The sequence below is a fragment of the Bombina bombina genome, chromosome 5 (assembly GCF_027579735.1).
Source record: "Bombina bombina isolate aBomBom1 chromosome 5, aBomBom1.pri, whole genome shotgun sequence".
NCBI classification, from domain to species: Eukaryota; Metazoa; Chordata; class Amphibia; order Anura; family Bombinatoridae; genus Bombina; species Bombina bombina.
The window spans coordinates 483,508,183-483,534,214 of NC_069503.1; the positions used below are offsets into that span (position 1 = coordinate 483,508,183).

General features: G+C 40.8%; 1 protein-coding gene across 2 annotated transcripts in view; it reads right to left on the reverse strand.

Annotated features, from left to right (window-relative positions):
- Positions 1–26,032, reverse strand: part of LOC128660496 (NFX1-type zinc finger-containing protein 1) — a 325,702-nt gene that overhangs the window by 132,594 nt on the left and 167,076 nt on the right. For both annotated transcript variants that reach the window (XM_053714391.1, XM_053714390.1), the window contains exon 9: positions 241–384. In XM_053714391.1, coding sequence (XP_053570366.1) covers positions 241–384 — 144 coding nt within the window. The remainder of the gene's footprint in view (positions 1–240; positions 385–26,032) is intronic.

Below are 26,032 nucleotides of genomic sequence, written 5' to 3' on the forward strand. Positions count from 1 at the left end.
AAAATTAAAAATTCTGACATGTCTCTGCCAACCTCCTGGGACGAAAGACAAAGAATGACTAGGGGATGAGGGGAGTGGGAGGAGTATTAAAGCTTTTGGCTGGGGTGTCTTTTCCTCCTCCTGGAGGCCAGGTTCTTATTTCCCAAAAGTAATGAATGCAGCTGTGGATTCTTTCCATTTAAGAAGAAAATCTACAACTATTCACAGATCAAATGACTTTTCAGTAGTAGATTAAATTACCTGTTTGGACTTCAGACTTTCCAGATGATGAGGCGCCATGTGTTTTGCCAGCAGATTTAAATGAAGAATTCCTTTCATTGTATTTTTTAGGTAACCTGCCTTTTTTGACAACTCTCGTTCTAAGATAATTCTTTCGTCTTTAAGCTGAAAAAAACACATTGATTAGATGGATTCGTGTTTCTCAACAGGAATATACAGTCTTCTGTATTTAAGTCTATGTGTCAATGCTAACTTTACTAGTCCACTCTTACTTTGTAATGATTTACAAATACCTCTTTTTATAACTCTATCATCATAATCTTTGGGACAGTCTGTTTTTTTTTTACTTAGTTTACTTCAAAATTGAACACTAGCAATACTCAATTTCCTTCTTTCCAAGCTCCTCTCCTAGATTAGAAACAGTCGGCATCAAACTCTCAGTAAGACATTACATATCCCTCTGTTTAGTTACCACATTAGTAGTCTTCTTACAAATGGCATATCTTGTTCTCTTTTACCTTGGTTTTCTACCTTGATCTTACTATACTGTCATATGACTCATCCATCTAATTTAGTGTGCCTTTACCAATTCTTCATATAATATATTTATTTCACCCATCATGTGTTTTTTCCTTTTGTTCTTGATATACAGTACTGTAGTTAAGAGAATACAAGAACTGGCTAATTTAGTTTTGTACAAAGAACATAACAACTGTTCAATTTGCTGCCCAAGCTTTTTAAGAATAAAAACAGTGATTTAATAAGTCCACTAACTCTGGAAAAAAATGAGCATAACCTTCTCAACCATGACCTTAACTCATCCCTTTGCTATATCTCAGTTAAATTAATACATTTTTAACCAAATCCCTACATTTTTATCAGGTATAACAAGATAACTCCTTCCCTTTCCTAACTATGATTTAAAGTGTCTGCACAAAAATTAGAAAATAAATTATTTTCATTAAAGGGACACTAAACCCATTTTTTTTCTTTCATGATTGAGATAGAGCATGCAATTTTAAGCAACTTTCTAATCTACTCCTATTATCATTTTTTCTTCGTTCTCTTGCTATCTTTATTTAAAAAGCAGGAATGTGATGCATAGGAGCCGGCCAGTTTTTGGTTGAGAACCTGGGTTATGCTTGCTTATTGGTGGGTAAATGTAAACCTCCAATAAGCAAACGCTATCCATGGTGCTGAACCTAAAATTGGCTGGCTGCTAAGATTTACATTCCTGCTTTTAAAATAAAGATAGCAAGAGAACGAAGAAAATTTGATAATAGGAGTAAATTAGAAAGTTGCTTAAAATTGCATGCTCTATCGGAATCATGAAAGAAAAAAATTGGGTTCAGTGTCCCTTTAATACAATGTAACGAATTCAGTGTGATATCAATGTTATATCTGTATATTCATATCTCTATCCATACAGTGAATTTGCTCTTTCCTTACACTCTTACCTACATATACAAGAATATTCTTTATTTAAAACAACTATGCTTGTTGATATTTCAATGTTCACAAGATGAAGTTCTTCTGGTTTACCCTAAATCAATCTTTCTTAATTGTTGTCTATTGAGATCAGGCACCCAATTTATGATAATTCGAACCACACACAAAAAATCTTTGTATAATATTTAATAATTTCAATAATTCAGTATTTGACTAAATTAAATTGATTAAACATAATTTTAATGTTTGTTTAAATAAATTATAATTAGCGTGTTACAGTACAGGATAACAGCACCTAAACTTTTGATGACACCTTAATTAATGACTAAGCTATCAGGATCCTTTTTTGGCCCTTTTATTAGTAGCAATACAGTTTCTTACCTTGACTCTGAGGTGATATATACTACGGAACAAGACAGCGTAGGTAACTTAAATTAAGGGCGAAATTAGTCATTAGACGAAGGAACAGACATATTGTGGATAACACAGCTCCCCACTTGCACATCCTAACGTTTTCACCCTTAATAGGGAGCTTTAAAGTAAATCAATATCCTTAAAAGGGAAAATGGTGGCAAGATACAGCAATGTAGAAAAACGCTATGGCTTATCTGAATAACTACTGGCAGGCATGGACAGCTTTTCCTAATAATTTTCCCTCAAGCTACCCCCTGATCTTGAGCATTTCTCAAGAATACATTAAGCTTTTCAGCTTCACCTATCTTGTAAAGCAGAAATAAAACAAGTGATAATTGGTGTGAGAGAGCCTGTTTTAAGATGAAAAATAAAACGCAGTCAGTTAGGGAGTGCCTATCAAAGTCTCAAGCAAAGCAAAAAGCATTAGATAAAAGCCTTGCATCTAACAACACTAGCCCCACAACAAGTTCACAGATAGAGGCTGACCATAATATCATAACAACTCCTAATAAAGATATCCTAACCCAGATAAAATAGCTGTTTTTAATTCCTCCTGGAATAAGTTATCTCAGAAATAAGGCTAGATATTAGAGAAATTGGCGGACGCACAGCCGAACTAGACAATATAGCAGAAGAAATTCCCCAATTCCGTCACACTATACAAGTTAATTCGGCTTATATCACTAAATTAGAAGACCATATTGAAGATCTGGAGAATATATCACGCGGGTCAAATATTAGCATCAGGAAGCTCCCTGAATCCTACAAGAATCTCAATGAAAGCATAACAGACCTCTTCCAACAATTGGTTCCCGAAATAGAAGCACACATGCTACTAATGGATCGAGTCCACAGGGCTTTAAAAAAACCACAGGAATTAACTTCAAGCGATGTTATCATCAAACTCCATTACTTTACGTGAAAGAGCTCATCATGAAAGCTGCCAGAACCAACCAAAGCATAAAATATGAAGGCCACAGTATCCAAATATACACTGACTTAGCTCCAATTACTCTACGAAAAAGAAGAGAAATGAAACCAATAACAACAGCACTCACCAAGGCTCACATAAGATATAGATGGAACTTTCCTTTTAAATTGGTCTGCTCCTTTCAAAACATCACCCATACCTGTACAACGACAGAAGAAGGCTACACTCTCCTTACTAGACTCAAGATCCCTACGGAAACAACTATCATACCAACGTCTACTAAAGCAAAAAGGAAAACATTCCAGAAAGAATGGACTCATGTACGAGAGCCTGCAAATACCAAGCGAAGAAAATCCACTCCACGTGGCCCTAAAGATTCAGAATCCTCATTGGAAGAAGATGATCCAGACTGATATGAAGTAGTAGTAAGTGACTATAATACAAAGTTAACTTACCTTATTAAGAATGTTTCCTCCTCAAACACTTGATAAGTAAGTAAATGACAGTTGAGAGTTTGAGGTTAACCAGTTCCGGTTTGTTAATTTACTCTTATTAGAGACTTATACATTCTTTAACTTTGTTTTGGATTCCAGAGTGCTAACTTATGTCATGTTAGTCAGGTCCTTCAGTTTTTCATTGTAATTCAAGGTAATGTCGAGATCCTCAGGATCTCCCCACTCCACTCCCTTCACCTCCCTCCTTCCTACCCCCTTTCCCCTCCTACCCACCTTCCCTCACCATCCACATTTCCTTTCCATTACTTCCCATGTCCTCGCCCAGGAATAGTTCTGTTCATGCTTAGTTGAATTATTAAAAAGCATGCCATCAATCAGTTCCCCCACATAAATAAGTACGTCAGAATTACTGACATTCCTACACCTGTATTATTGTTTCTTGTGTTTGTTATAATTGTTTTTTATTCCAAACCATACTTTATTATGATACTCCATTCACTATGCAATTGTTGCATGTACATGTGATATTACATACTATATGCTTTCACTGAAAGTTTTCATCTTTTACAAAGAAATAACATAGGAGTTCTCCCTGGGAATAGTGCCTTCTAGCAGTTCTATGTGGGTCTCGGCTCTCTATGTGGTAAAGCGGTTCAACAAGTCACAGGTTTCCTCTTACACCATGAAGTTAATTCTCGAATAGAAGGTAATGTTATCTTAAAGCCACTCTTATTTCACCACTATGCCAATTAAGATAATTTCACACAACGTCAGAGGGCTCAACTCTGACATAAAATGTAAAAAGGCCATTAATGAATATAAATCATTAAAAGCACATGTAGTAATGCTACAGGAAACACACTTCACTAGATCATATACACCTAAATATTGGGATAGAACATACAATATCATGCAATAACTTCGAAAAAGAAATGTGGAGTTACAATACTCCTTAACTCCTCATTAAACTTTAAAGGGGCAGTCAACACCGGACACAACTTAATCCCATACCTTAGATCCAAAAAAGAAGATGCTTCTGCACCGCATCCTGTGTTTAATACATCTAACGTTATATGTGTAATCATCCAAAGCACATACAGTTTTTAGATATGGCCAACAAACTCCTCCCCCTCCTCCTCCGTCTTCTTCTCTATTAAATTCCATGCTCGTTCACGGTGACGCTGTTTCTTTGCTAATGCGCATAACAATTTATGTCCACTCGCCAGCAGAAATAGAAAGTGCAGCTGCAAATCACTGTGAACGCGTGTAAAGAATCCAACCGAGGATTGGATTCTGATTGGCGGATGCCTTTAAAATGAAAGTTACTACGTAACGGTGGGGGGAGTTTGGCGGCCATATCTGCAGGAGACAATCGTATGTGCTTCGGATGATTACACATATAACGTTAGAGGTATTGAACATGGGATGCGGTGCAGACGCATCTTCTTTTTTGGATCTAAGGTATGGGATTAAGTTGTGTCTGGTGTTGACTGTCCCTTTAAGGAAGAAACAGTAATACGATAAAAGAAGGTATATTCTTTTCTCTAGATAAAAATCTGATAGATTGCTGGCGAACGCTTAACAATGGTACACGCAATTACACATATTATTCTCCCATGACTCAAATACTAAATAACCCCAATAAAGTGTTACTGAAACAATTAAAGACTAAAAATGAAAAATTAGATCAACTCTTGAATAAAGATGCAATTAGGTCAATCAAAATGATAGTTACACAATATTACATCTACGGTAATAAACCGGAAAAGATACTGGCTAACAAACTGAAAAGGATTACTAAAATTACCACAGTTCCTCAATTACAACTTCCTGATAATAAAACAATTAATGATCCATTATCCATCGCAAATATATTCGCGGAATACTATCATAAGCTATATAACCTCCCGTTAAACAAAGTAGATACAGATATAACAATAGAATTAGACAATTTTTTGGAAGATAGAGCCTTGCCATCAATAACGAAAAAAGAAAGAGAATCCCTAAATAACCCTATTACTTTTGAGGAAGTTAGACTAGGCATAAAAAGTTTAAAAAATTCAAAAGCACCAGGGCCAGATGGGTATTCGGGAATGTTTTATAAATGAATGCAACCAATCTTGATACCACAACTTGTACAAGTATTTAATTCCATACTACAAGGTAAAGAAATACCCAAAGAAATGCTAATGGCAAGAATTGCAGTGATCCCGAAACCAGGCAAAAACAAGCAACACTGCCAAGATTACAGGCCTATTTGTTTGATAAATCAAGACATACAATTATTTACAAAAAACATAAATTATGCTTACCTGATAATTTAATTTCCATCGAGGAGAGACCACGGCTTCATTCATTACTATTGGGAATTAAGAACCTGGCCACAAGGAGGAGGCAAAGACACCCCAGCCAAAGGCTTAAATACCTCCCCCTCTTCCCTCATCCCCCAGTCATTCTGCCGAGGGAACCAGGAACAGTAGGAGAAAAATTAGGGTATAAAAGGTGCCAGAAGAAGATTAAATTTAGGTCCGCCCCACTGAGATACGGGCGGGAGCCGTGGACTCTCCTCCCCGCGATGGAAATGAAATTATCAGGTAAGCATAATTTATGTTTTCCATCTAAAGGGGAGGAGAGTCCACTGCTTCATTCATTACTATTGGGAACATATACCCAAGCTCTAGAGGACACTGAATGAAACCGGGAGGGTAAAAAGGCAGACCCTAAACTGAGGGCACCACAGCCTGCAAAACCTTTCTTCCAAAAACAGCTTCCGCAGAAGCAAAAATGTCAAACTTGTAAAACTTTGTAAAAGTGTGTAAGGAGGACCAGGTAGCCGCCTTACAAATTTGCTCCATAGAGGCCTCATTCTTGAAGGCCCAAGAAGAAGCCACAGCTCTAGTTGAATGAGCCGTGATCCTCTGAGGAGGATTATGTCCTGCTGTCTCATAGGCCAAGCGAATCAAGCTCCTCAACCAAAAAGACAAAGAAGTAGCAGAGGCCCTCTGCCCCTTGTGCTTCCCAGAATACACCACAAAGAGAGATGTAGACTGTCTGAAATCTTTTGTAGCCTGAAGATAGAACTTCAAGGCACGAACCATATCCAAGTTATGAAGTAACCTCTCCTTAGAAGAAGAAGTTTTAGGACACAAGGAAGGAACAACTATTTCCTGATTGATGTTACGGTTAGACACCACCTTGGGGAGAAACCCCAACCCAGTGCGAAGTACAGCCTTATCCGCATGAAACACCAGTTAAAGAGGGTCACTTTGCAAGGCAGCTAGCTCAGATACTCTGCACGTCAATGCAATAGCCAACAGGAAGAGAACATTCCAGGACAATGGAATGCATAGATTCAAACGGAACCCTCTGCAAAACCTTAAGGACTAAGTTTAAGCTCCAAGGTGGAGCCGACTGTCTAAACACAGGTCTGATTCTAGACAGAGCCTGAACAAAAGATTGGATGTCAGGGAGCTCAGCGAGTCTCCTATGCAACAAAACTGATAATGCCAAAATCTGTCCCTTTAAGGAACTAACAGCAAGACCTTTCTCCAAACCCTCCTGGAGAAAAGCCAGAATCCTGGATACCATCACCTTGTGCCAAGGATATCTATGCTTCTCACACCATGACAAGTAAGTCCTCCACACCTTATGGTAGATGCGACAAGTGACTGGCTTCTTTGCCTGAATTAGAGTATCAATCACACTTTCAGAAAACCCTCTCTTGGCTAAGACTAGGCGTTCAATCTCCACGTAGTCAGCCTCAGAGAATCTAGATTTTGATGTTGAAAGGGGCCCTGTGACAGCAGATCCCTGCGACAGGGTAACCTCCACGGCTGAGAGGATGACATCCCCACCAGATCCGCAAACCACGACCTCGTGGCCACGAAGGAGCAATTAGAATGGCCGAGGCCCGCTCCTGATTGATGTGTGCCACTACTCGAGGTAGAAATGGTAGCGGTGGAAAGATGTAAGCTAGGCTGAAACCCCAAGGAACCACTAAGGCATCTGTCAGCTCTGCCTGGGGATCCCTGGACCTCGACCCGTATAGAGGCAGCTTGCGATTGAGTCTGGACGCCATGAGATCTATCTCTGACGTTCCTCATCTGTGACAAATCCCGGCAAACACCTCTGGGTGAAGAGACCATTCCCCCGGATGGAAGGATTGTCTGCGGAGAAAATCCGCTTCCCAGTTGTCCACACCTGGAATGTGAATCGCTGAGAGTGAGCAGTCGTGGGACTCCGCCCACTCCAGAATCCGAAACACCGCCCTCATCAGGAGGAAGCTCCTCGTACCCCCCTGATGGTTGATGTAAGCCACCAAGGTAATGTTGTCGGTCTGGAATCTGATGAAACTGACCGACTCCAGAGAAGGCCATGCCTTCAGAGCATTGTAAATTGCTCGCAGCTTTAGGATGTTGATCGGAAGGAGAGACTCCTCCCTGGACCACTTTCCTTGCACCATTCTGGCACCCCAAACAGCCCACCATCCTGTCAGACTGGCGTCCGTGGTCACAATCTCCCAGGACGGTCTTAAGAAGGATGTCCCCATAGACAGTTGCTCTGGACGGGTCCACCAAGAGTGGGAGATTTCAGTCCAAGCATCCATGGATATCAGCTGTGATAGATCTGAATGATCGTCGTTCCACTGTCTCAACATGCACAATTGAAGATGTCTGAGGTGGAACCTGGCGAATGGGATGACATCTATACTTGACACCATGAGACCTATCACCTCCATACATTGAGCCACCGACGGGCTTGTGGAGGACTGAAGGGCAAGACAGGTCGATGCAAGCTTCCTGTGCTGCTGATCTGTGAGAAATATCTTCATGGACATAGAGTCTATTATCGTACCCAGGAACTCTACCCTGTTGCTGGGAACCAGGGAACTCTTTCCTGAGTTGATCTTCCAACCATGAGATTGGAGCAGAAGAATAGCCCTTGAATGATCCTCTGCGAGGCTGAACAACGGCACCTGAACTAGGATGTCATCCAGGTAAGGTGCCCCCGCAATGTCCCTAGGTCTGGCTACTGCAAGCAGTGCCCCAATAACCTTTGTGAAGATTCTCGGGGCCGTCGCCAGACCAAAAGAAAGGGCCACAAACTGGAAATGTTGGTCCAGAAACGCAAATCTTAGGAACCTGAAGTGGTCCCTGTGAATTGGCACATGAAGGTAAGCGTCCTTCAAATCTACAGTTGTCATAAACTGTCCCTCTTGAACTAGGGGCAGAATAGATCTGATTGTTTCCATTTTGAACGATGGAACACTCAGAAACTTGTTTAAACACTTTAAGTCCAGAATTGGGCGGAACGTGCCCTCCTTCTTTGGAACCACAAAAAGGTTGGAATAGTACCCTAGACCCCTCTCTGCTAGGAGTACTGGTACGATAACCCAGAGAGAGGCGAGATCTCTTACACACTTTAGAAAGGCCTCTCTCTTCTCTGGTCTTGACAACAGGTTTGACAGGAGGAACCTGCCCTCCGGCGGATGGGATCTGAACCCTATCCTGTAGCCCTGAGAGACAACTTCTAGAACCCAGGGGTCCTGAATGTCCTGCAACCATGCGTCTGAGAATTGAGATAATCTGCCCCCTATGTGATCCGGAGACCAGTCGGGGGCTGCCTCTTCATGCTCTGCTTAGACTTGTTCCAAGAATGAGCCGGATTCCAAGGTCCTTTGGACTGGTCAGCTTTTGTGGCGGGTTGCTGGTGCTGGGCCTTGTCCGCACGAAAGGGACGAAAAGTAGATCCCTTGGGCTTAGCCTTATTATCCTGCGGTAGGAAAGCTCCCTTGCTTCCCGTAATCATGGATATGATCAAATCCAATCCTGGACCGAACAGGATCTTTCCTTGAAAAGGCAGGGACAACAGCCTCGGCTTGGAGGTCATGTCCACAGTCCAAGATTTTAGCCACAGAGCCCTGTGCGCTAAAACCGAAAAACATGACACCTTAGCATTTAGGCGAATAATTTGCTTCACATATGAAAGAATTGGCGACCTTCAGCACCTTAATCTTTTCCTGTATCTCGTCGATGGAAGTCTCCCCTTCGACCATGTCACACAGGGATTCGCACCAATATGTCACAGCTCCAGCGACCACCGCAACGGCCAGTGCAGGCTGAAAAACAAAATCCTGTGTGCTGAAACATCTTTCTCAACATGTTTTACAGCTTTTTCTCCATGGGCTCCTTAAACAACGAACTATCCCCAAGGGGAATAGTTGTCCACTTTGCGAGCGTATAGATAGCCCCATCCCCACAGTTCAAGCTGAGAGTCTGGTACGGGAAACAGTTTTTAAAAAGAAGAAGGGGAAAAGGGTGACCCTAATCACTCCTATTCATACTTAATATTTGCCATCTTAACGGGAACCGGGAAAGTCTGAGGCACCACCCTGTCCTTGTACACCTTGTCAAGCTTAGGAATCGCAGGTTCCTCTGGGATCTTAGGTTCCGGGACCTCCAGAGTAGCAAGTACCTGCCACAGCAGAAAACGCAAATTTTCCATCCTAAACCTATAACCAGGCTCCTCTGCAGCAGGAGGCTTAGAGGACACGGACTCAAACCTAAAATGGGCCTCCTCTGAAGAGTCTGACGGCCACTGAATCTCTCCTGAAGGAGTAACGGTTGGACCCCGGGGCGCTGCATGTGCAATCGGAGATGAATGCAGGGAATGCACCTCACAGGACAAGAACCCTCAGAGGTGTACGGCTCAGTAGTACTAGACATCCGTTTACAGTTGTTGTGACTTTATCAAGGCATGTGGAACAAAGTTGAGCAGGCTGATCTACCAGAAACTCCTCACAATAAACACAGGAATGAGACTTAGTTAAAGAGGGAGATCCCTCTAATGCGTCAGAGTCCTCTATAGCTCTCGCTATTGATAGACTACTTAACTACAAAAAAAGGGGCACCTTATACTGCCAATGGCCGGGGCACTCACCACCTCCTAGGACCCGGACTCCAGAAACCGTTACGTCTCCTGTGCCACAGATCAAAAGAGGAGGGATAGTCACACCCAGTCACATGGCATGACTTGCAGGAAGCGCACCAAAAAAGGCAGCGGAATTCCCGCAAGTCACCTGTAGTTCCAAACATTGCCAGAGCCTCATCTCGCACATAACGCGGCAATTACACAATAACCATATCATGTATAACCCCCTCTGTTCAATAATCCCCTTTCCAGGAATATTAACCCTTGATTCTGTAAAGATAAAAAGGCGACACACTGTGATCCTGTCTTCTATGTTGTCATGTTAATAAAAAATGAAACGATCTTACCAGAATCTACGCCGTTGAACAGGAACACGGCCCTTCAAGTGTGACAGGTTTAGTAGCCTCGCTCCTGACATGAACTTGAGTGTAGAAAGCAGGCAGCGAAACTCGTCAACACTGATTGCTCATGGAGTTGTTAATATGAGTCGGGATGGTTTCGCAGACTCTCCCTGCATCTCCGGACTCTAACTTTTGCCCAGGCCCTCACTGAGAGGCTGACAGGAGTACTTAAAACAACAAAAGGTATTCCAGCCTCCAAGAAATTTAAAACAAACCTTTATTTTCTTACATAGGGTCCTCAGAAAAGAACATACAATGTTTCAAGCCTGCTATAGGCTCTTAATCATGTATACTTGATTAAGAGCCTATAGCAGGCTTGAAACGTTGTATGTTCTTTTCTGAGGACCCTATATAAGAAAATAAAGGTTCGTTTTAAATTTCTTGGAGGCTGGAATACCTTTTGTTGTTTGGACTGTATCTTTGGACTTGGCAGGTCCTATATTCCGCGCCCCACAAGCCTGAATAGCAGTGTGCTGTTTTCCAAACCTTCTCTATTACCAGGACTACTTAAAACTCCAGTCCCACTGTGAAGAGTACTACCCTCTATAAGAGACTACTCCGAAACTCCGGCACTTCTCTGCCATCCTCCTGTGACGAAAGGCAAAGAATGACTGGGGGATGAGGGAAGAGGGGGAGGTATTTAAGCATTTGGCTGGAGTGTCTTTGCCTCCTCCTGGTGGCCAGGTTCTTAATTCCCAATAGTAATGAATGAAGCTGTGGACTCTCCTCCCCTTTAGATGGAAATATCAGCAAATCATCTTAATCCTCTTCTTAACAACTTAATACATCTAGACCAGGTAGGGTTCGTGACCAGTAGAGACGCACCAGATAACACACGTAAGGTGATAAATCTGACCAATATTGACACTGTCCGGGGAACGCCTTCTCTGTTTCTTGCCCTGGATGCAGAGAAGGCATTTGATAGGGTTAATTGGAAGTACATGTTTGCAGTCCTTAAAAAAAGTAGGCATTACGGGAGCTTTCTATGACGCCCTTGCTACTCTTTACTCATCCCCATCTGCATTTGTCAAATTGTCGGGTTACCAATCCAAATCAATACATATTAATAATGGCACTCGCCAAGGCTGCCTGCTCTCGCCTCTGCTATTTGCAATCTGTATAGAGCTGCTGGCAGTTAAAATTAGAGATAATCAAAATATTGCAGGTATTGGCGATGGTAAGCGGGAGCACAAGTTGTCACTATTTGCAGATGATATCATCCTATCATTGACCAAACCACTGTTGTGGAAACCTCTCAGGCTATAAAGTTGGGGAAAAATGTGAGGCATTGAGTATTAAACTCCCAAAACACACTAAAAAATTGCTGGAACTAAACTTCGCGTTTAAATGGACTAAAAAGACCATCAAATATTTAGGGATTAATCTACCCACCAACAAATACACCCTCTATCAAGCTAATTATGTACCCATGTTTAAACACATTAGGGATTTAATCGTAAAATGGATCAAACTTAAAATCTCCCTATATGGTAGAATCATTTCCATTAAAATGACCTTACTACCAAAATTATTATATTTACTTAGAGCTCTTCCTATCTCAGTACCTCACCCAAAACTACATAAACTTCAAAGAGATATCTTACGATTTATTTGGCAAGGGAAAAGAGCTAGAATTAATAAAAAAGTGATGTGTACCGGTAGGATGGAGGAAGGAGTGGGAGTACCAAATTTAATTCCATACTATTATTCAGCAAGGATGTCTCAGACCCTGCATTGGTTTAAAATACATCATAAAACGCAATGGATTCATATTGAGTCAAACATTGTGGGCCCCAAACCTCATGAATTCCCCACAGAAAGGGTGCTATGTCTCAATCAATCATACAATTTATTTATGGAAGCTATTAAATTCTAAATTCCCCCTTATACGGGATAGATCCAGATTAACTTCACTGGTAACTCTTAATTCCTCCGTCGATCAGAGAGTGCAACAGAAATGGTCTAACAAAGGACTTTATAGAATAGCGGACATTGTTATAGCAGATAAAATATTATCTTTCGAACAATATCAGAAACTAGACACTAACGATAAAAACACATGGTACCACTACCTACAGTTCAAATCTAGGGCAAATTAAATATTGGGTAATACGAAGTTACTTCCAAATACAACTCTAAAAACATTATGCCTAACCATTCCCCAAATACGAGGAGCGATATCTATATTATACTCCATTTTTAATTCCCCTCATAGTGAAGTTAAAACACAGCTTATGCTTAGGTGGGAACGGGACATTGGCAAAACCTGGACAATTAAAACATGGACCACAAATCTTTTAAATGGTTTATCAATTACACACAATGCAATGCTTAAAGAAAACTTAATAAAAGTGGCTTTCAGATGGTACCTTCATCCCACTAGGTCATATGAGCCAGAGGGTTCGCTATTTCACCTTTGTTACAGAGGATGTGGTGAAAAAGGTACATATGTTCATATGTGGTGGGAATGTGAGAAAACTAGGAAGATTAGGAAGATTTGGTATTATATAACTATTAAACTCAATTTTCAAAAAACAAATAATATTAACAATAGAACAAGCTCTACTTCACTTCCCAATCCCAGGCATACCTAAGATTCATTTTAAACTAGTTATGATAATATGCACCACAGTTAGAATAAGTGTGGTTCAATTCTGGAAGTCTACCCCATCTGATTTCTCCTTTATACAAAACAAATTAGAGTATCATTACAAAATGGCATGTGCAGCTGCTGAAACCCTTAACGATACAGAGAGATTCATAATAAGATGGGAACCTTTCATTATGTATTATGAATCGAATAGAAGACATAGAGATTAAATATGATAAATAAAAGTTCTGTATAAAAATATGAGCAGAGGCCCACGACAACTGCAATTACAATTGCAATTACAAATGGATTGAAAATCAAAGAGACTTTCGGAGAGGCACAAATGCTTGATCTTTTGCTAATATCTAGTAATAGTATTTTTCTGTAACGACTATACACATTTGAGGTTTGTTTTTGACTGTTATTTCTTCTTGTGAGATATTGTACTTTTGAGAATTGTATCATCAAACACTTGGATAATCTAAGTCGGAATGTTTGACAAATGTATATTTTATTTGCAAAATTTAATAAAAAATATTTCAACATAAATAAATTATAATTATCCTACCCTAGGTCATACAATTAATTGTAGTGTGTATGCTATTCTAATCCATTATAAGTGCCACTGTTTGACTCAGTTCACAAGTTATGTGCGCAATATTGCCTGATTGTGCACTTTTAAGATATTTGAATTAGAAAAACCTTCCTTTCACTTGCAGAAATTAATACTTTTGTAAGCTATTAACAATCCTTTATGGCATAATAGAAAGGAAATTCTAAGCAGCTAAAGGAAAACTACAAAACAAAAAAGACGAAGGGCTAGATTTCCGCCCAACTAGGATAAATGCCGACAGCATTATTGGAGGATGATTGCTTCAGGCTCCAATATGGTCTAGTTCCATCAGGGACGCAGGATATAGTGCAGGCTGTGGCGCATGTGTACTAAAGATGGCTCTGGTAGTAAGGGTGATACTGTGGATGGCACTACTTATAGTACTTGCGGTGTCTCAAAAGAGGTGCAGGGAGCAATAAATGTTTCAAAATCTATATTTGGTGCTTGGTTATTCTATTGTGATGATTCTGGCACTCTTGATCTCTAACCACTCTGGTGTGACCTTGGGACTAATTCAAGCATTATGATTTGCACATAACTCCTTGCTGTGTTGCTCAATTCTTGCTAACTGCCTGGTTACTGTAATTTGGAACTGCATATACGATTAATTTTCTAGATATTTCCTGGGTAATGCTGCCTGGTTACTGACTGATTTACTGGTTTCTGACTTCTGCTAGTTCATGACCTTCACTCTCAAAAAACCTCATGTTAAACAATCTTTAACCATTGGATTATACTTCTTACATATCCGATTAAATTCAAAGTGTTTCATTTCTTTCTTAAAAGAAAAAAAAAAATGTAAACAATAATTGAAACATGAAGATCCCAATCTGCTCCGATCAATTTTAATATAATTTAAACAACATAGCTTTATAAGGTTCTTCTCCAGACTGGCCCCTATTTTGTGGAACTCTCTGCCTCGCTCTACATGACTCTCCCCTAGTTTTCAAACTTTCAAAACGCTCCTTAAAGATTCTACTGATCAGGGATGCATATAATATATAATATACACGAAAATGTTCCTATCTTACTTCCTCTCCTCCTTTAGTTATCCCCTTAAGCCCCCTTAGCATGTAATCCTACAAGCCTAGTTGCTTTGTAGATCACCTTCATGAGAGATGATTTACAACAGTGAAACTCTTGGCAGAGCCCTCTATCCCTTTGTCTCTGCAGAACCTTTGGCACTCTACAAATAACTGATAATAATAATAAGGTTGAGTGTATTCTTCACATATTCATTCTATAATTTCCAAATACTATACATTTAAGAAATGAATAAAATCCTTTAGAAAACTTTATAAAATTTTATTTTACAAAATTCACCATTAAAGAGACACTCAAGTCAAAATTAAACTTTCATGATTCAGATAGAGCATGCAATTTTAAACAATTTACAAATTTACTTCTATTAACAAAATGTGCACAGTTTAATTATATTTACACTTTTTGAGTCATCTGCTTCTACTGAGCATGTGAAAGAATTCATAGATTATACGTATATGCATTTGCGATTGGCTGATGGTCGCCACATGATACAGGAGAAGTAGAAATAGACTTTAAAAATTTTCAGAAAAATATCTGGTGCTATTTTCTCATTATTATGCATTTGTTGATTATGCAAATCTACTGTATTTACTCGTCCTTTAACCCCTTAACGACCAAGAACGTAACAGGTACGTCCTGCAAAAACTGTCAGTTAGTGACAATGGACGTACCTCAGGGTATAGCAGTGATGCCTCGATATTTAGGCATCCTGCAATACCCTTTATTAAGCATCCAATGCAGAGAGAGCCACTCTGTGGCCCTCTCTGCATTGGCCATCAATGGTGCCGATCGTTGGTGGGTGGGAGCTGCTGCTGGGATGTGGGTGGGCGGCCCATCGATGGTTACTTCCTGTCCCTGTTCTAAAAGATAGCTCATAGTCGTGGTTGCGTGCAGGTGGTCAGGTGGGGGCGTGTGCGCGTGTGCGCTGCATTTGCATAATTACAATTATTTGTGAAGGATGCAGAGGGAGGGGGGATTTAATGTCGGGCAAGGGATCTGGGAGGGGGAGGGAGATAGGGTATTAAGGGGGAGCAGCTACACTACAGAAAAGTTTTATTTAGAAATAAAAAAAAAAAAAAAAAGCATTTTTTGGGGGTAAACTGGATACTGGCAGACAGCTGCCAGTACCCAAGATGGCGGCAAATAGGTAGAGGGGGGAGAGTTAGAGAGCTGTATGGGGGGATCAGGGAGGTTGGGGGCTAAGGGGGGATCCAGCACTGCAGAATCAATATATATTTTAAAAAAATGCTTTTTATTTTAGTACTGACAGACTTTCTGCCAGTACTTAAGATGGTGGTGACAATTGTGAGGTGGGGAGGAAAGAGAGCTGTTTGAGGGGGGGTCAGGGACTTATGATGTTTATGCGCTTGAATGAAGTGTGTGTTGGCGAAATGACCCAGAAAATAAGAGATTGCATTTGCCAACATAAGTCGACCATTCAAAATGATAAAATGTTACATCTCCCTGTTCCAACACATTTTGCACAAATGGGCCATCAGGCCAATCAGTTGAGGTACATGATTATAGATAGCACCCCTAAACCAGTCAGAGGGGGTGACAGAACTAGGGACTTGCTCAGAAGAGAAGCCAAAATGGATTTGGCAATTGAATTCCATGTCCCCCAAAGAATTTAACAGGGATTTTGACCTGCTCCCCTTAATTTAATTTTTGCACAGGTCTCTTTTTTAGATATCTAGCTTTATGAAAATAGATTAAAATCTATAATAAGAATTAAATGTGTATAGGCTTTATGTTTTTTGACATGTATTGGTTGATGACTTGCTGCTTTTGTTTTTAATCAGGTTTCCAATTCTCTCATAGGGTGTACAAAAATGGGTTAAAATCTTACGGCTAGATTACAAGTTTTGTTGGTAAAAACTTGCAGAGCTAACGCTCCTTTTTTTTCCAGCGCACTCTTTAAACAATGCTGGTATTACAAGTTTTCTGAATGGCAGCGTTAGCCTCAGAAAAGTGCGCGTTGAGCAAAATTTAGCTCCACTTCTACCTGTAATACCAGCGTTGCTTACGGTAGCGGTAAGCTGGAAAAACGTGCTCGTACACGATTCCCCCATAGGATACAATGGGGCTGAGACGGCTGAAAAAAAAACTAACACCTGCAAAAAAGCAGCGTTCAGCTCTTAACACAGCCCCATTGTTTCCTATGGGGAAACACTTTCTAAGTCTACACTTAACACCCTAACATGAACCCAGAGTCTAAACACCCCTAACCTTACACTTTTTAACCCCTAATCTGCCGCCCCCGACATCCTCGCCACCTGCATTATATTATTAACCCCTAATCTGCCGCTCCGGACATCGCCGCCACCTACATTATAGCTTCGAACCCCTAATCTGCTGCCCCTAGCATCGCTGACACCTACATTATATTTATTAACCCCTAATCTGCCCCCCCCAACGTCGCCGCCACCTACCTACACTTATTAACCACTAATCTGCCGACCGGACACAGCCGCCACTATAATAAATGTATTAACCCCTAAACCGCCGCACTCCCGCCTCGAAAACGCTATAATAAATTGTATTAACCCCTAATCTGCCGTCCCTAACATCGCCGCCAGCTACCTACAATTATTAACCCCTAATCTGCCGCCCCCAACGTCGCCGCTACTATAATAAAGTTATTAACCCCTAAACCTAAATCTAACCCCAACCCTAACACCCCCCTAACTTAAATATTATTTAAATACATCTAAATAAAATTACTATAATTAAATAAATTAATCCTATTTAAAACTAAATACTTACCTATAAAATAAACCCTAAGCTAGCTACTATATAACTAATAGTTACATTGTAGCTATTTTAGGATTTATATTTATTTTACAGGCAACTTTGTATTTATTTTAACTAGGAAAATAGTTATTAAATAGTTAATAACTATTTAATAGCTACCTAGTTAAAATAATTACAAAATTACCTGTAAAATAAATCCTAACCTAAATTACAAATACACCTAACACTATCAATAAATTAAGTAAATAAATTAACTACAATTATCTAACATAAAATACAATTAAATAAACTAAACTATATTACAAAAAAAACAAACACTAAATTACAAAAAATAAAAAATTATTACAAGAATTTTAATCTAATTACACCTAATCTAAGCCCCCTAATAAAATAAAAAAGCCCCCCAAAATAATAAAATTCCCTATCCTAAATTAAATTACAAAGTAATCAGCTCTTTTACCAGCCCTTAAAAGGGCTTTTTGTGGGGCATTGCCCCAAAGTAATCAGCTTTTTACCTGTAAAAAAAACAAATACAATACCCCCCCAACATTACAACCCACCACCATACACCCCTACTCTAAAACCCACCCGATCCCCCCTTAAAAAAACCTAACACTACCCCATTGAAGATCACCCTACCTTGAGCCGTCTTCAGCCAGCCGGGCACCGATGGGGCAGAATAGGACATCCGGACCGGCACAAGGCTTCATCCGATCGGGGCAGAAGAGATCCTCCATCCAGCAGAAGTCTTCATCCAAGCGGCATCTTCTATCTTCAATCAATCGGAGCAGAGCGGGTCCATCTTCTATCCAGCCAACGCTCTTTTTCCAATGTCCTAACGAAGAATGACGGTTCCTTTAAATGACGTCATCCAAGATGGCGTCCCTCGAATTCCGATTAGCTGATAGGATTCTATCGCTCACTTCTTCCAAGACTTGTAATACCAGCGTTAGCCAAATCCCATTAAAAAGATAGGATACGCAATTGACGTAAGGGAATTTGCGGTATGGAAAAGTCGCGGAAAAAAAGTGAGCGGTACACCTGTACCTGCCATACTCGTAATATCAGCAGGCGTTAAAAAGCAGCATTAGGACCCCTTAACGCTGCTTTTTAAAGCTAACGCAGAACTCGTAATCTAGGCGTTAGGTTGTTAATGAAATTGTGTATCCAATTAAATAAGTTGTGATGTCATCACATGCTTTTGACCCCTCCCATGATTTGTGATTGGTCACCTGTTTTATTGTTGTGTGTATAAAGTGTGTGTTTTGTGTATTAGTGATTAGCTTGAGAAAGGGGCAGGTCCCCCGAAACGTTGCTCTTAATAAAGGTATAGAGGCCTATTTATCAAGTCGTCAACCGCAAATACGCTGGAATTCCGCAGCGTAATTGTGGCAAGCCTGATTCAACCTATTTATGAAAGCCTACAGAATGGCCAAAGTTGAAATTTGTGACGTAACATACGATCCGCTGGTCTCAATTCGACACAGATCGATGGTTACGTCATTACAGATGTTCTGAATACAAATTCGGCACTATCTGACACTTTTCCCCATTTATCAAACTTCTAACAGGTACGCTCGCCACTTTTCCGGCCCAGCGTACCTGGTTTTCAATCCACCACCCTGGAGGCCGCGGATGCCATAGGAATCAATGGGAGTCTGAAAGCAGCGAAAGCTTATGTTCGATGCTGCCAGATATCCCATTGATTTCTATGGTAACGTTTACACCTAACATAAACCCCAAGTCTAAACACCCCTAATCTGCTGCCCCAACATCGCCGCCACCTACATAATGTTATTAACCCCTATCCCTCCGCTCCCGGAGCCCACCGCAAATAAATAAATGTATTAACCCCTAAACCCCTGGCCTCCCACATCACTACCACTTACTAAACCCATTAACCCCTAAACCGCCAGCCCACCACATCGCCATAAACTAAATTAAGCTATTAACCCCTAAACCTAACAACCCGCTAACTTTACATTAAATATTAACTCATCCCTATCTTATAATAAATTTAAACTTACCTTTAGAATTAAAATAAACTATATTAAACTATTAATTAACCTACCCTAACTATTATACTAAAATTACATTAAACTATATTAAACTATTCATTAATCTACCCTAACTATTATACTAAAATTACATTCAATTACATTAAACTATATTAAACTATTCATTAACCTACCCTATTATACTAAAATTACATTAAACTAACAATTAAATTAACTATATTACATATTTAAACACCTAACCCTACTCAAATTATTTAAATCTACTATTAAAAATTACTAAGTTACAAAAAAATAACAACTAAGTAACACAAAATAAAAAACACTAAGTTACACAAAATAGAAAATAAATTATCAAATATTTAAACTAATTACACCTAATCTAATAGCCCTATAAAAATAAAAAAGCACCCCCCCCCCAAAAAAAAGGGCCTTTTGCGGGGCATTGCCCCAAAGAAATCAGCTCTTTTACCTGTAAATAAAAATACAAATACCCCCCCAACACTAAAACCCACCACCCACACAACCAACCCCCCAAATAAAAACCTATCTAAAAAACCTAAGCTCCCCATTGCCCTGAAAAGGGCATTTGGATGGGAATTGCCCTTAAAAGGGCATTTAGCTCTTTTTCCCCCCAAACCCCTAATCTAATATTAAAACCCACCCAATAAACCCCCGAACACTAACCCCCAAAGATCCACTTACAGTTTTTGAAGACTCGACATCCATCCTCAACGAAGCAGCAGAAGTCCTCAGCGAAGCCGGCAGAAGTCTTCATCCAAGCGGGCCGAAGTCTTCATCCAAGCTGGCAGAAGTCTTCATCCAGACGGCATCTTCTATCTTCATCCATCCGGGTTAGTATTAGGTTTATTAAGGGTTTATTGGGTGAGTTTTAATTTTAGATTAGGGGTTTGGGCTGAAAAAGAGCTAAATGTCCTTTTAAGGGCAATGCCCATCCAAATTCCCTTTTCAGGGCAATAGGGAGCTTAGGTTTTTTAGATAGGTTTTTATTTGGGGGGGTGGTTGTGTGGGTGGTGGGTTTTACTGTTGGGGGGTATTTGTATTTCTTCTACTAGATACGACGAGTCCACGGATTCATCCTTACTTGTGGGATATTATCCTCCTGCTAACAGGAAGTGGCAAAGAGCACCACAGCAGAGCTGTATATATAGCTCCTCCCTTCTCTCCACCCCCAGTCATTCTCTTTGCCTACACTAGTAATAGGAAGAGCTAAAGTGAAAGAGGTGTTAAAATGATAGTTTTTATTTTCTTCAATCAAGAATTTTTTATTTTAAATGGTACCGGTGAGTACTATTTTTCCTCAGGCAGCATATAGAAGAAGATTTCTGCCTGGAGGTTGATGATCTTAGCAGATGTCACTAAGATCCATATGAGTTCCCACAGAATGGCTGAGGAGTACTAGAGAAGCTTCAGTGTGGGGAACGTTTTCATGCTACAAGCATTGAGGTATGTTCAGGCATTTATTTCTGAAGAGACTGTGATATTTCAGAACAGGCTGACATATTTCCCAAGAGGGAAGGGGTAAGCAGTAAACCTATAGACATAAGAAGGGGTATTACTGGAGACCTGTGTATGAATTGTTATGGGCTAAATGCATGGTTAGACACTGGGGCAGCATAACGTTTTTATTTGCACAAACGGTTAATAATCACTGGTGTTGAGCATTGTGCTGGGGGTTCACATGGCTTTATTGTACAATTCGGATGCTTAAATCCACATGGCTAGTTTCTCTACCGCTTCCTTGCGTTTTTTAAGGCTGAGAGTACATCGCATATGATGGGGGGGGGGCCTAATTTTCGCGCCTCAGATGCGCAGTTGATTTTCACAAGAAGGCAGCAAACTTCAGCTTCGGTTGGGCCCAAACTGAGAGATAGTCTACCGGAGTCATAGTGAGACTTTTGTCAGACCCCTGAGGGCAGTTAGGCGCCACAGCAGAGCTGTGGCGAGGTGCAGGGGGTTGTTTAAGTTGTTTTCATAACGTTTTGGGTAGAATGTTTTTTTCTTATAGAGGGTTAATTTGCCCCTTACTTGTGGTGTAATATTAGGCTACAATATAAGAAGGATATATGCTAAATTTGTAAGCTTAATAGCATTTTGAAGCAGATTTGGAAAAATTGTGCGCTTTTTTACTCCTTAAAGGCGCAGTACGGTTTTTCGAAATTGGTGTTTTTTTCAATAAATAAAGTGTTTTCACGACTTTGTGTTATTATTACTAGCCTGTTCAACATGTCTGACATCGAGGAAAGTCAATGCTCTATGTGTTTAGAAGCCATTGTGGAACCCCCCACTTATATTGTGTTCCTCTTGTACTGAAAGGGCCTTACACTGCAAAGAACATATTTTAGGTGATAAAAGTATGTCTAAGGATGATTCTTAGTCTGAAGAAAATCAGGTTATGCCATCCAATTCTCCCCAAGTGTCACAACCATTGACGCCCACTCAAGCGACGCCAAGTACTTCTAGTGCGTCTAATTCTTTTACTCTGCAAGATATTGCTGCAGTTATGTCTACTACCCTTATAGAGGTATTATCTAAACTGCCACGTTTACAGGGTAAGCGCAGTAGGTCAGGAATTAAGGTAAATACTGAGCCCTCTGATGCTTTATTGGCCATCTCCGATGTACCCTCACAGTGTTCTGAGTTGAGGGTCGGGGAATTGCTGTCTGAGGGAGAGCTTTCAGATTCAGGAAATGTGTTACCTCAGACAGATTCGGACATGATGTCCTTTAAATTTAAGCTTTAACACCTCCGCCTGTTACTCCGGGAGGTTTTAGCGACTCTGGATGATTGTGACCCTATTGTGATACCACTAGAGAAATTGTGTAAGATGGATAAATATCTAGAGGTACCTACTTACACTGATGTTTTTCCAATCCCTAAAAGAATTTCGGACATTGTTACAAAGGAATGGGATAGACCAGGCATTCCGTTCTCTCCCCCTCCTACTTTTAAGAAAATGTTTCCCATATCTGACACCATTCGGGATTCTTGGCAAACGGTCCCTAAGGTGGAGGGAGCTATTTCTACCCTAGCTAAGCATACAACTATACCTATTGAGGACAGTTGTGCTTTCAAAGACCCTATGGATAAAAAATTAGAGGGTCTTCTAAAGAAATTGTTTATTCATCAGGGTTTTCTTCTACAACCTATAGCTTGCATTGTTCCAGTTACTACTGCTGCAGCTTTTTGGTTCGAGGCTCTAGAAGAGTCTCTTAAGGTTGAGACCCCATTAGATGATATTTTGGATAGAATTAAGACTCTCAACCTGGCTAATTCTTTTATTACTGATGCCGCTTTTCAAATGGCTAAATTAGCGGCGAAAAATGCAGGTTTTGCCATTTTAGCGCGTACGGCGTTATGGCTTAAATCTTGGTCTGCTGATGTTTCATCAAAATCTAAGCTTTTAGCTATTCCTTTTAAAGGTAAGACCTTATTCGGGCCTGAATTGAAGGAAATTATTACTGACATTACTGGAGGTAAAGGTCATGCCCTGCCTCAGGATAAGACTGTTAAGATGAGGGCTAAACAGAATAATTTTCGTTCCTTTCGAAACTTTAAAGGAGGACCCTCTACTTCCTCTTCCGCCACAAAGCAGGAGGGGAATTTTGCTCAATCCAAGTCAGTCTGGAGACCTAACCAGGCCTGCAATAAAGGTAAACAAGCCAAGAAGCCCGCTGCTGCTACCAAGACAGCATGAAGGGGCAGCCCCCGATCCGGGACCGGATTTAGTAGGGGGCAGATTTTCTCTCTTCGCTCAGGCTTTGGCAAGAGATGTTCAGGATCCCTGGGCATTGGAAATTGTGACCCAGGGGTATCAGCTGGAATTCAAGGATTTTCTCCCAAGAGGGAGATTTCATCTTTCACGTTTGTCTGTAGACCAGACAAAAAGAGAGGCGTTCTTACGGGAGTGATTTGCCCTGTTCCAAGACTAGAACAGGGACAGGGGTTTTACTCAAATCTGTTCGTGGTTCCCAAAAAAGAGGGAACTTTCAGACCGATTTTAGATCTCAAATGTCTAAACAAATTTCTCGTTCAAGATGGAGACTATACGAACGATTTTGCCAATGATCCAAGAGGGTCAATATATGACCACCGTGGACCTGAAGGATGTGTATCTTCACATTCCTATCCACAAGAATCATCATCAGTTTCTAAGGTTCGCCTTTCTGGATGAACACTATCAGTTTGTGGCCCTTCCTTTCGGGTTGGCCACAGCTCCCAGAATCTTAACAAAGGTGCTAGGGTCCCTTCTGGTGGTTCTCAGGCCACGGGGCATAGCAGTAGCACCCTATCTGGATGATATTTTGATCCAGGAGTCAACTTATCATCTGACCAAATCTCACACGGACATCGTGTTGGCATTTCTAAGAACTCACGATTGGAAAATGAATGTAGAAAAAAGTTCACTAGTTCCACTAACAAGAGTTCCATTCTTGGGAACTCTGATAGACTCGGTAGACATGAAAATATTTCTGACGGAGATTCTAAATACTTGCCGAGCACTTCAGTCCATTCCTCGGCCATCAGTGGCTCAATGTATGGAGGTCATTGGATTAATGGTAGCGGCAATGGACATCGTTCCGTTTGCTCGCTTTCATCTCAGACCACTGCAGCTGTGCATGCTCAGACAGTGGAATGGGGATTATGCAAATTTATCTCCTCAGATAAATCTGGATCAAGAGACCAGAGACTCTCTTCTTTGGTGGTTGTCACAGGATCATCTGTCCCAGGGATTGTGCTTCCGCAGGCCAGCATGGGTAATAGTGACGACGGACGCCAGCCTCTTGGGCTGGGGTGCAGTCTGGAATTTCCTGAAGGCTCAGGGTGTGTGGACTCAGGAGGAGTCTCTACTACTAATCAATATTCTGGAACTGAGAGCAATATTCAACGCGCTTCAGAAGTGGCCTCAGTTGGCTTTGGCCAAATTCATAAGGTTCCAGTCGGACAATATCACAACTGTAGCATATATCAATCATCAAGGGGGAACAAGGAGTTCTCTAGCGATGATAGAGGTTTCAAAGATAATCCGATGGGTGGAGGCTCACTCTTGCCATCTATCAGCAATCTATATCCCAGGAGTAGAGAACTGGGAAGTCGTCAGACTTTTCATCCGGGGGAGTGGGAACTCCATCTGGAGGTGTTTGCATCATTGATTCGTCGATGGGGCACACCAGAATTGGATCTGATGGCAAACTTCCTCATTACGGGTCCAAGTCAAGGGATCCCCAAGCTGTACTGATAGATGCTCTAGCAGTACCTTGGTCATTCAACCTGGCTTATGTGTTTCCACCATTTCCTCTCCTGCCTCGTGTGATTGCAAGAATAAAACAGGAGAGAGCTTCGGTAATCCTAATAGCGCCTGCATGGCCACGCAGGACTTGGTATGCGGATCTAGTGGACATGTCCTCTCTGCCACCGTGGAAACTTCCATTGAGACAGGACCTTCTCATTCAGGGTTCGTTCCAACATCCAAATCTAAATGCTCTGCAGCTGACTGCCTGGAGATTGTACGCTTAATCTTATCTAAGCGGTGATTCTCTGAGTCGGTCATTGATACTTTGATTCAGGCTCGCAAGCCTGTCACTAGAAAGATTTACCATAAGATATGGCGTAAATATCTTTATTGGTGCGAATCCAAGGGCTACTCATGGAGTAGGGTTAGGATTCCTAGGATTTTGTCCTTTCTCCAAGAAGGATTGAAGAAGGGTTTATCAGCTAGTTCCTTGAAGGGACAAACCTCTGCTTTGTCAATTCTTCTACACAAACATCTGGCGGATGTACCAGATGTTCAGTCTTTTTGTCAGGCTTTAATCAGAATCAAGCCTGTATTTAAACCTATTGCTCCGCCATGGAGTTTGAATTTAGTTCTCAATGTTCTTCAAGTGGTTCCGTTTGAACCCATGCATTCCATAGATATTAAGCTTTTATCTTGGAAAGTTTTGTTTTTAGTTGCTATCTCTTCTGCTCGAAGAGTTTCTGAGTTACAATGTGATTTGCCTTATCTTATATTCCATTCTGATAAGGTGGTTTTGCGTACTAAACCTGGATTCCTTCCTAAGGTTGTTTCAAATAAGAATATTAATCAGGAAATTGTTGTTCCTTCGTTGAGTCCTAATCCTTCTTCTAAGAAGGAGCGTCTGTTACATAACTTGGACATGCTTCGGGCCTTGAAGTTTTACTTACAAGCGACCAAGGA